The following is an 11,423-nucleotide window of genomic DNA, read 5'->3' as shown; positions in this document are numbered from 1 at the left end:
ATTTGAAAACTCTCCAAATAAAGAGAATTGTAATACATGGCTCTCTGTGGCTACAGGGGACAGGGTAAGAATGAATGTTCTTAAATTGCAACCAGGGATGTTTTAGTTAAGATATTAGGAAGAATTTTAAAACTTGAGAGAGGTCAAGTAATGCAACAGATAACCTGGAGAAGCTGTGGAGTCTCTATCACTAGAACTTCTTAACCGCAAGTTAGGCAAACCTGTCTCTGGGATAGTTAAAACAGAGAATATGGTCCTGCAGGTTGTTGGACTAGCTGACTTCTGGAGGTTCCTTCCATCCCCATTTTCCTGCAGCTGTGCCTCTGAGGGAAGCTTAAAAACACCCTGACACATGTAGGCATTGCTACACCTAGACCATCCCTGAGCCGTGTCCAACCTCTTCTTCAATACCTCCAGTCTTCTGTCCTTGCCCTGAGTGAGATGGTGGAGCACCTGCAGCTCACTTGGAAGTGGTGAACAAGATGGACCTTGTGGTCTTAGGAGGCCAGTGGTGCAAGCTATGCTTTGTGGCTGAGCTGGTCTGGCCTGAGGGCCTTTCCTGGCTGCAGGTTGATTTCCTGGAGAGCTCAGGGCAGGGGGCTGGCAAGCTTCTGGTGGCGGAGGACCAGGGCGTGGTAGGAAACTATCCAGCTCTGGGGTTGGGAGGGGAGGGCAGGGCAGGGCCAGATGTGGGCCAGCTTTGGTGCTGGGAGTTCAGGGCACAGGCTGGCCAGCTCACTGCTGAGCTCAGGGCTCCAAAGCTGTTGGTGCCTCAAAGCAGCCTCATGGTGAGATGGTAGCAGCTGCCACCTAGAGCAAGCCTGGAGCTAGTTGCCACGCAACGGGGCAGCTGCCAGGGTTGTGGATTGGCAGGGGCTCCACTCCAGGACCTCTTCACTTCTACACCAGACCCTCCCCATCCATCCAGCCAGAGGTACTGCTGAGTAAATCAATCACTGAAGAAGACATGCCTGGCACGGGTGCAGCCCACTGATGCTTAATGCTCAGCTGGGCTCTCAGCACAGCTCAGCAAGCAGAGCAGCAGGTGTCCCAAGGAGAAGTAATAATCAGGTGACCAGAGACAGTGCTGCTGGAGCTGCTTTGTCACACCCAACCACAACTGGAGACACCAGGCTTGGGCTGTGCCCAGCACACCAAGTAGGAGCTTTGGCCCATCTGGGGCCCAGTTGGCAGTGTGGACTGGGAGCTCAGGCAGCCCCTGCTCTCATGGCCAGCCCATCACTCTGCAGGGCTGGCAGGGGTTGAAGGACATAGCTTGATGGTGCCGTCCTGGGTGGTACGTGGCAAAGGGATGGGGCTCTGGAGCTAGGACTGTGCCCTCTGGGGCTTTTCCTTGGGGGAGCATCTTCAGCTCTCTGTACATCCAGGCGGTGATAGGGGAGAGGCCCGAAGCCGCTCCATGAAGCTCAGAATAGTGGAATTTGTGCTGCTGCCTTGGGTCTGGCCACGGGGGCCTGGCTTCCTGTGTGGGGTGAAGGGCTTCACTCATGGCTGCAGCAGGGCTCCTGTGTCTTACTGTGGGATTGGCAGGGGGACCAGCCAGCAGGCAGCTACACTGGGCACTTGGCTGTGGGACCCCTGCGGGCCCCAGTTCTGCAGGATAGGACAGGACGGCCCTGGGCAGAGATCTGCACCTGGGTCTCCTGTCCAGCAGTATCCTGTCACCCTTTGCACAGCTGCCCAAGTTAGTCTCTGTCTGTCCTACCAAGTATGGCTGTGGTCTGTCCCTCTGCCAGCCCGCACGGTGCTCATGCAGATCAATTTGAGGAGCCAGGAGGTGCTGCATCTTGCCAAGGGGAGCTGTACCAACCTGGGCTACCCCTACACCCTCAAGGCCAATGGCCCCGCTGGCCAAGGCAACAAGTGGATCCAATTTATGCCAGACCCGGCATGCCCAAACAGCATGGTGAGTGCCAGTTTACCCTTCCCATCAGCAAGCCCAGCACACACCCCAACCTGCATCCTCTCTGCAGCCAGATTTGGGTTTCTGGGTTCCTTCCCCACCTCAGCAACTGCTTCCCAGGGAGATACAGACCCAGCCTGTGCCCCTCCTCAGTGCTGACCCCTCACTGCCAGCCGGGCACAGCCCACCGAGGAGCTTGCTCAGACTCCCTGCCTGGAGGACTCTGCCCCCCACTTCTCCCTTCTTGCCCTGGCTGTGCATATCACACCCCATTCCTCCTCACACCCTGCTGGCCTCCACTGTGCCTAGTCAGCCCCTCCGCGGAGCAGGAGGACCCAAGCCAGCACAGCACCTCCATCCATCTGGCAAACATGCAAGTGTCAAACACAGCCATCTACCAGTGCCAGGTGAGGAAGAAGACGCTATCTATACGTAATGTCGCCATCACTGCACGGACTGGCACAAGGGCTCAGTCCGGCAAAGCCAGTGCCTCACCTTTGTTTGGGCACACAGCAGCTCCTCAAACCAGCCCACTAGCTGACCTGTCCCCACCACATCCCACCCCAGCCAACTCCCTGCACCCTGGGTGCAGACCCAGCCCCACATGAGCGTCAGTAGACCCTACCACCCCAATCCCTGCTGGACAACTGAGGGAAGTTTTCCCCGCAGTGCATGCTTTGCCTATCTGTCTGCAAAGCTGGGTCTGTCTGTCTCTGAGCAAAGCTGGACTCCCTTGGCTGATGTGGTCCTGTTTCTGGCCTGCGCAGAAGCCGGCTACCCAACAGTGCTGCACAGAGTGGGAGAGGGTGAGGGCAGTGGCATCATCCTGAAATGCTACTGCTGGGGGGCTCCACTCCCCTCTCCTACCAGAGCGGAGGAGGACTGTGCTGTGGTGGGGGCCTCTGGGCACAGAGCAGGGTGAGAAGTGCAGGACCCAAGAGCCGAGTGCTCCTGGCTGATCACTTGGGGAGCTGACAGCTAGAGGCCATGAGTGCTGGAGGCAGGAGTGCTCCCTGTGCTGAGCTGGGAGCCTTCCCTTGGCTGTACCAGGCACACAAGCTCCAGGCTGGGCAGAGGAGCCGGCTCTGAGTGCAGCAACATGTAAATTGGGTGTGGGGCTGGCAGTACCAGGGGCCCCTCCAGGGGCTCGCTCAGGGGTTTCCCAGGGGACAAGGAAACTGCAGCCGTAGGCATGAGAGATGCTGGGAGCCACACTCAGGCCACGTCTCTCTTGGGTAGGGCACACCTTCGCAAACCTGTACATTCAGACCAGTCACAGCAGCAAGCCAGGACCTACCGATGCCGCATGGCCAACAGGGTGCGCTATTCCCAGTGCCATGTGCCCATATCCATTGGTTCAGATAAGGGGTGTGGGTGCCGGGGTTGGGGGGCTGTGCTGGGGCTGTGAGACAGGACAGGACTACCCTGGCACCTGTGCAAAGCGTCTGGTGGGAGCCCCTTGCATGACAGCTGATTCCAGACTGGACTAGAAGCAGGAGGGCCCCGGTGCCACTGAGCCCTGAGGGTATGTGATAACCCAGTAGCACCTGAGCAAGGCACAGAGGGGCCGGACCCTGAGCTCAGAACAGCATTTCTCACTGAGGACAAGGAAGATGCTTCCACCCTGCCACCCCCACGTGGGGCCTGAGTCCCATGATCAGCTGTTACAAAGTCCACATGCCTCCAGCCGCAGACAGTCCCGGGCTCCCTGCATGCTCTGTCCTGTGCTTGAAGGCCATGACCGCAGCTAGTGCCAGGCTTACTCCAGAGGGGTTGGGTCCATGGGGTGCCCAGGAAGAACAGCTCCACCTGGGGCTCTGGGTTGGGTGATTTGAGTCCTGCCCCGTGCCAAGGTGTATATGGACTCAGCAGATGGGGCGATCCAGGGCACCTGGGGAGCAGCCACGTGCTCCCTACATGACCTGTGGGAGGAGGTGACACGTGTGCTCCTTGCCTGCAGGTGCAGCATGGGAGGGAGTCGTCATGGGCTCCATCCTGGGGGCCCTGCTCTTCCTGATCCTGCTCATTGTGTCCATCTGGGACTTGCTGCGGGGTGACTGACAGAGTCCAGCTGGTGCAGCAGGTAATGCCCATGTGGTGGGAGGGTGCAGGGATGGCAGGGGAGGGGTGGTACTGGCGCCCCACGTGGGAGCTGCCCCCAGGATGGCATGGCAGTCTGCTACCAAGCCACACCAGGAAGAAGACTTGGGACTGTGGAAAGCCTTACAGCAGGTTCAGGCTGAGACCTGTCCCCCGCTTGGTTTTTAAAGGAAATGAAATCCTGAGATAATCTCTGGATGCATTTCTCTTGGCTGGATCTTGGTGAGGCCCATACCCGCTAGATCCCAGAAAAGGGGAAATCCGTCAGCCTGCCGAAGGTCGAAAAGAGCTGGGTGGTGTCAGCAACAGGGAGAGGAGCAGCCATCCCCACTGGTGACAAGGAGCAGGGCCAGCAGCAGCCCCAGTGGAGCAGCGCCCCTGAGCTGTGGTGAGGAGTGGCAGTAGGGAGAGCTGAGCAGTGTCCTCTGTCAGACTTCCAGTTACACTAAGCAGAGAGGAGGGGGGAAAGGTTGGAGGGAGCAGCTCCCTTGTCCCCACTAGCTACCAAGAGCTTTCTGCATCAAACTAGGAGAGAAATCTGGTCCTGCCAACTGGGATACGTGTGGTCACGTCTAAAGGAGACGCTGACTGTGCATTAGCTCGTTACTACTGCACAGTAGAGTCCCATGGCAGGAAGCGTGATGTGATGCTACTGTGCAGTGATCGTGAGCTACCGCACAGTAGGAATCATGAAAAAGCCATGTGGCGATGCTCCTGAACAGTAACTCCACTGCTGATTGCTTCTGAGTTCCCCCTTTACAAGACCTCGTTCCAGTTTGCTATTGCTTGCAAGCAGGAAGTGCGTTCACATGGGAACCACCAGACAGCATTTGTTTTCCCAGGTTTCTGTGTGGGGATGTGGGCTAAGATGACAATGTGTGTTAAACATTTAAGTTCAAGCTTGGCCCGTGCTGCTGTTCAGTGCCTGGCAGAGGGTTACACTGGCAGGCCAAAGACCTCTCACTACTTAGCTGTTCTCTGAAAGGGCACTTCATTTGCAGCAGTAAACATGATGCCCTTTGGCTATGTCACCAAAGAAGCCGTACCATATCTTTCTCCATCTCAGTGGTCCAAGGCTTTTACAGGTTTTTTTATTTCTATTTCCAGAGCCACTGGCCTCCCTGAGAAATTCTGTGTACAGGTGGAACAGAAGACCTTCGCAATGCCAACTCTGAGGCTCTCCACATACTGCCCAGGCTGCCCCAAATTTCCACGGGAGGGGTGGCATGTGACCCAGCATCCCCCAGCCTAGATTGTCTGTTTTGTTAGTTCAGAGAGTTTATGAAGAGACCAATTTTTGGAGCTGGCTGGGTCCATTGCTGTTACTCATGCAAGCCTGCCTTTTCAGCCTTTTTGCTACAATAACAAACCACTACAGACTCTCCCACACACCCCAATTGGTTCTCAGTGACAAATAAGCTGCTAGCCAGCTTCACCATCCTTTAAACTCCTCATATTCTGAATCAGGTTAGCACACAACGAATCCACACTTTCTGGAGCCTCCCAGTGGATGCACCACTTTTCCCACAAGAGACAAGTCATTTCTCCCCAACCTGCTTCAGTTCCTGGGACACTGGACAGATTAGTTACCCTTCTGCCATCAAAACCCAGGGCTCATCCAGCCCTGCTCATCCACACTCTCTGGAGTTTACCACTTCCCAACATGGGGCCACCAGCCACCACCATTTCCCTATCCAGCATGCTCATGAAGGTCCCATTGACCCTCCCCAACCCACATGCATTTAGAAAAATCCCCTCGTTTAGTGCAAGGAGGCAGCTCATGTCCTGCAGGTGGATCCAACTTAGGAAAAGTGCTCAGCAAAACTGGAACTTGCTTCATGGGAGAGAGAGGAGAGGGCACTTTGTATCAACGGGATGGGGAAGCTGCTCCACCAATGGCCCTGGGTACCAAAAGGCTGCTCTGCCCTTCCCTTGCCCTGCAATCAGCTAGTGCCCCTGCCTCAGGCAGATCATTGCTGGTGCCCTCTAGAAGGGAAAGGCCCCTGCCCTATTCCCCACCCTCTGAACCAGCCACAACAGTCTTCTTATGATGTTACCAGCAAAGAAGGGGTTGGCCAGCAACAAGCTTTAACTGGCACAGAGCTCAAGAACTCTCTGACCATTGCATTCATACGTCCAGCGCCATGCCCACCCAGAATCCCAGGCCAGATCTCAGAATTGGACCCAACTCTTGCACAGGAGTCTCCAAGTACTAGGATGGGTTCCTTCCCTGCAATCCCGCTGATCAGGTCTTCCAGCTGTTGATAGAAGCTGTTCTTCTCATCACTACCCTGCCGACTGGGAGCATAGACACTGACAAGGTTGATGAATCGCTTCTGTGGTATGCTGCGAAATGTCTTGGTACATACGGACACTGAAATCGATGTATGAACACTTCACATGATAACATAAGTTCTTTTATGATACCAAGCCTACACCATGCTCTCCCCTTACTCCTTCGGGTTTGCCGTGCCACAGTGCTGCCGGGTCACGTGCCCATGTCCTCTGCTGGCTGTGCAGGCTTTTATGACAGGCTCTAAGACAGACCAGGTGAGAGGGGACAGTCACTGCACCACCTGTGCCCTGGCCTGGACACAAAGGGTCTGAGCCCGTCATGCCCCTGGACCCCGCTGGGGCAGGGAGCCAGTCCCTCAATACGGGCCACTCTAGCCCCAGGTGCATGGCCGGCTGGCAGACTTACCATTCCTTTGATGGACATATTAGGGGTTGTTCTTGGCCTTGCCCTCTTGAGGATGAAATCCTGTTGCAGGGAAGGATGAGGGGGTCAATAGTGGGGACATGGACCCACATGCCTGCACACACAGGGTAGCCATCAGAATAGGCTTGCAGGCACAGATACACATGTACATGCACTGCTGTGCCCCACACAGACATGCACAGCACGTGAGCTGCCCCGGCGCATGGGGGTACAGGCCACCAGAAGGTTGTTGGGGCTGGGGCGGCAAGTATTACTTGGGGCAGAAGGGGCTTCAGCCCAGGACGTGGCCAGTCCCTTGGTCTTCCCAGGCCTTGCTTAGGTGGGCAGGGTGCTGTGTCCCTCTGTGCCACAGCTCTCTTTGGTGGAGCCTCCACCTCGAGCCCGTTCGCTGGGCTGCTGTTGAAGCCCTAGGAGAGACGGAGAGTGGACAGTCACTATACCATCAGTGCCCCCCATAGACCCTGAGGGTCTGAGACCCTCACATGTGTCATCCTGTAAGAGAAGGAGCCCATCAGGGCATCCCCGGTCCCTGAATACAGTTCACCCCAGCCCCAGGGGCATGGCCAGCTGGCGGACCTACCATTCCCCTCACGGACATATTAGCGGTTATTCTTGGCTCTGCCCTCTCGAGGATGGGATCCTGTTGGGGGGAAGGATGAGGCAGTCAATACAGGGGACATGGGCCAACATGCCTGCATGCACTTGATAGTCCTCAGCACAGGCTCAGTGGCACATATATACATGTAGAGGCACTGCTGTCCTCCACACGAACATGCACAGCACACACACTGCCCCAGCACATGGGCACCAGAAATTTATCAGGGGCTGGGAAAGTAAGTATTACTTGGGGCTCAAAGGGCTTCAGTCCAGGACGTGGCCAGTCTCTTGATCTTCCTAGGCCTTGCTGGGGTGTGCAGCGTGCTGGCTCCCTCTGGGCCACGGCTCTTTTCCGTGGAGACTCCCCCTTGACGCCGCCCTGAGGACTTCTGTCAAGGCCCTAGGAGAGAAGGAGACGGGACAGTCACCGTCCCAGCAGTGCCCTCCCCTGGACGCTGAGGGTCTGAGCCCCTCACCTCTGTGGGACCCCTAAGGGAGGGAGCTTGGCAGGGGCCCCACCTGGCACCCAGGCCGCCGGATTCGGCCCACCCCCTGTCCTGGGGCACTGTGGGTTGGGGGACCTACCGCTCCCTGCACTGCCAGCCTGGGCAGCTTCTGCCTGTGCCGGAGGGTCTCAGAGTGGAGCGGCTGTAGAAGGGAAGAATGGGGGAGTCGGTTCAGGGAGCAGTGGGTATGTACTAGGGACACAGCCTCACACGCGTGCACACACACAGGCCATCCACCAGAATGAGCTCACACATAGATGTACACGCTCCACCCCACTAGACACACACACCCCACCTGATGGACACGTTGGCACTGCTAAAGGCCTCCCCAGGGCACGTGGGCATGCCTATGCTACTGCCTCCCACGCATACACATCTGTACAAACCTGGATCCTGTGGGCAAAGCCCTCTATAGTCCATCTATCAGTTTCCCCTTCTCTATCTGACAGATACCAGAGGTCCTAGTGCTCAGAGATGCTCAGAGGCAGGAGCCGGAGGAGTCCCAGCCTGGCGTCTCAGAGCACGTGGGGATGCAGGGCACTTTGGGGAGAAGATTTCAGACCGCTCAGCCAGAGCAGGGCACAGGGAAGGCTGGGCTGGGCCTGGAATTGGTCCCCATGGCCAGGGCAGGTGCCCATACGTGGCAGGGCACAGGGCGCTGTCCCCTCCCAGAACTTTAGGCCGAGCCTCTGGCTGGGGGGGCGTGCCGGGTCAGGGGGCAGGAGGGAACAGGCAGGGGCAGGGAGGGCCCAGCAAGATATCACTGCCCTGTGCGAGGCACAGGACATGGCTCTGCCGGCACCTCACAGCCACTCACCTGACTCTTGCCCTTGGTCCTGACGTCTTCCTCCTCTTCCTGTTGGCACAGCGGGTGCAGCAGGAGTGGGGGTCGCACCCAGACTGGTCTGTTGGCCAGCACTGGTCTGCCAGGAGGAGGCTGTGGGGCCAGCTGCATCCCAGATCCTGCCTGTATCTGCAGCTGGGGCAGCTGGAGGAGGAGAACAGCTGCTCAGCAGAAGCCCCCTTGGCACCCTTCACCTCAGCAGCCTGCACCCACGGGAAACCTTTCAGGCCCTTCCAAGTCTGTGCTGACCCAGTGCTCGGCTCCCAGAGCTCCCACCCTGCCCTTCACCAAGAGACAGCCCCAGCAGACCTGGCAAGAGCCAACAGCATCACTGCTACCAGGACAGCTCTGCTCAGCCCATGCCTGGGCACACAGAGGGCCCCAGTGAGGACTCTGGCAGCTCAAGCCGCAACCATAGACCACAACCGTGGTCGCAGAGCTCAGGAGGCCTCATGTCCCTGCTAGTTCCTGCCCAAATGGCGTCGAGGCCGCTCAGCTGGGCCAGAGGGCTTGGGCCTAAGAGCTAAGAGCGCAGGTAGGGGGGAAAGAGCGGCTCCAGCCAGCAGTACAAGCAAAGGGTACCCCCATGGCAGCAGGAGGCTGGAGCACCAGGAACTCCCTTGCTGGCCTCACACCTCCTTGCAAAACTCCCAGGTGTTGCTGGCCCCTTACCTGCACTGGGCAGTCTCTCGGCCGTCTCTCCCTGCCGCTCTTGCCAGAACAGCTGGTTGGTAACGGGAGAGAGATGGGAGCCAGCTGCCAAGTGCTGAGACCACGAGGCCCTGGGGGCCCAAGCTCTTCCTTACCTATCATCACTAAAATCTACTTATTCTATCTATCTTACTCCTCTATCTCTCCAAGGTTTATTTTCTTCCTTCTGCTTTTCTATCTACTCTCTACTCTAGTATTTCTGTCTCTAATCTATCTAATTTAATCTACCTAATCTAATTTGATCTAACCTCCTAACTCTAACTCTTTCGAACAAGGAAAACAAACTCCCTATGCCTTAGCTGAGCCTTTTGGCTTGCGCTGAGACTGACCAGCAAGGACCGGGGGCTAGGATTTATCCCCTGCCCATCCCTAGTCTCCGTGGCGATGGAGTGACACGGGAGCTACGTCACAAAGCAGCTTGTGTCAGGCCCTGTATATAGCAGCTGGGACCCTGGGCCACATCCTGCCTCCCCTCCCACCCCCACAAACACAAAAGGCCTCTCACTGGGCCTCAGGTGTCCAAGCGCAATCTGATTCTGCTCCCAAACCATCAACACCAATTGGGGCCTTCTCCTTCCCACAGCCGGAGCCTAGCTGAAGGCTTGGATGGGCACAAGGAGTCACGGGCACAGTTTCCGGGTCTGCAGCAGGCTGGGGCAGGACCCCATGCAGATTGGAGAGTCCTAGCAGAGCTGGGCTGGCAGGGCCCTCAGGAGGGCTCATCTAGTCTAGCCCCTGCTCAGGGCCGGATCAGTCCTGTCTGAACCCCCCTAGACAAGGATCTGGAGGAGCCGGTTTCAACGTGATCAGCACCCCCGGCAGATAGCAGACGGATCCCCCACAGCAAAGAACCCCCCCACGCTGATCTGACCGGGGGGGTGCGGGCTGGCCCGTTCAGCACACTCCAGAGCTCCCCATAGTTGCTGGGCTCATGAATTGTGAGGACTTGGCCAGAACAGAGATTTGTGGGACTAGGAGAGAATGGGCGTCGTGGGTTGCAAGGCCTGAAACGCAGCCATGATACAAGCCGTCTGCAGGAAGGGCAGTCTGAGCTCCTGCCCTGGACAGTGTGGCAGGGGCCAGCCTGTTGTGGGGCCTCTTAAGCCCATCCTGCCAGCTCTTCTGGGCAGAGGTAGGATTTTTAAAATGGGCTGCAGATGGTGAGGGGCATCGTCACATGTAGCATAACACATTTTTCTTCAGATAAAAACAAAAGAAGCTTTCCTAATATGGCAGGCACCTGGGGCTGTATTGTTCTGTTTAAGAGTCAGGCAAAAACAGATATAACTTGATTGTGACAAGAATTAACGTGCTATGTTGTATATTACATACGACAAACAAGACAAACTAGGCAAAAAACAATCAAAAGCAGTTGTTTCATTAGTTAGGTAGTCATTGAAACGTACACCTCTCCTTCAGGTTCATAAAACAGAATCAAGCCTTCTTGGCAGTTCATCCAATGCCTCACTTAAACTTATATCCACACCTTAGTGAATGTTCACCTGAGCTAATGTTTCCAACCCGAGATAAAGTTTTTAGTTAGAATTAAAAATGGTCTTCAGGACTGCAAAATAGGGGTTACATTATGAGGAGCAGCTAACAGCAGAATGGCAGAACAAGGCTAGCTTGATGAATAAAACACAACTAACAAGGAGAGAGGCTGGTTAACACTTGTGGAATAAAGAGTTTAGAAGGAATCAGGTAGGTTATAATGAGCTATGAAGTCAACTGAATCCTTCTCTGTTGCCAGACTAGAGATGCTGCTGTCACTGTCAGGCACTTATGACTTACCTGCCTCTGTAGCGGGGAGGGCGAGCTGCTGGCGAGCAGAGCGGTCCCCGGGCTGCGGGAGTGCGGGGGGCTGGTGCTTCTCTCTGTGGCAGTGGCCGCCCGCAGGCCCCTGGCTCGGGCGGTCCCGGGGGGCACTGCAGCTGCAGAGGGAAACACCACCTCCCGTGCAGCTCAGGCAAGCAGGCAGGCAATCTCCGGGGGTGGGGGAGGAGCCTGCTTTCCCGGGCTGCT

At 56.6% G+C, this 11,423-nt stretch overlaps 1 protein-coding gene across 1 annotated transcript; it reads right to left on the bottom strand.

The window, feature by feature from the left end:
* Positions 1-4,262: 4,262 nt before the first annotated feature.
* On the bottom strand, positions 4,263-9,503 carry LOC149865549 (uncharacterized). Its single transcript, XM_090041027.1, has 7 exons — positions 9,363-9,503; positions 8,664-8,834; positions 7,926-7,988; positions 7,588-7,740; positions 7,324-7,383; positions 6,726-7,150; positions 4,263-4,293 (listed from the first exon to the last, which is right to left on the bottom strand). The coding sequence occupies exons 1-7, from the start codon at positions 9,501-9,503 to the stop codon at positions 4,263-4,265; spliced, it is 1,044 nt and encodes a 347-aa protein (XP_089897153.1).
* Positions 9,504-11,423: the final 1,920 nt, after the last annotated feature.

This window comes from Crocodylus siamensis, chromosome 4 (assembly GCF_052110815.1).
Source record: "Crocodylus siamensis isolate JL-2025a chromosome 4, ASM5211081v1, whole genome shotgun sequence".
NCBI classification, from domain to species: domain Eukaryota; kingdom Metazoa; phylum Chordata; order Crocodylia; family Crocodylidae; genus Crocodylus; species Crocodylus siamensis.
The sequence above is the reverse complement of the archived record's forward strand: the minus strand, read 5'-3'. Positions and strand labels throughout refer to the sequence as shown.

Coding starts and splice junctions, on each gene's coding strand:
- LOC149865549 (XM_090041027.1), bottom strand. CDS start 9,503: ATGATAGGTAAGGAAGAGCTTGGGCCCCCAGGGCCTCGTGGTCTCAGC. Junction 8,835..9,362: donor CGAGAGACTGCCCAGTGCAG/GTAAGGGGCCAG, acceptor CTCCTCCTCCAG/CTGCCCCAGCTGCAGATACA. Junction 4,294..6,725: donor ATATGTCCATCAAAGGAATG/GTAAGTCTGCCA, acceptor GACCTTCGGCAG/GCTGACGGATTTCCCCTTTT.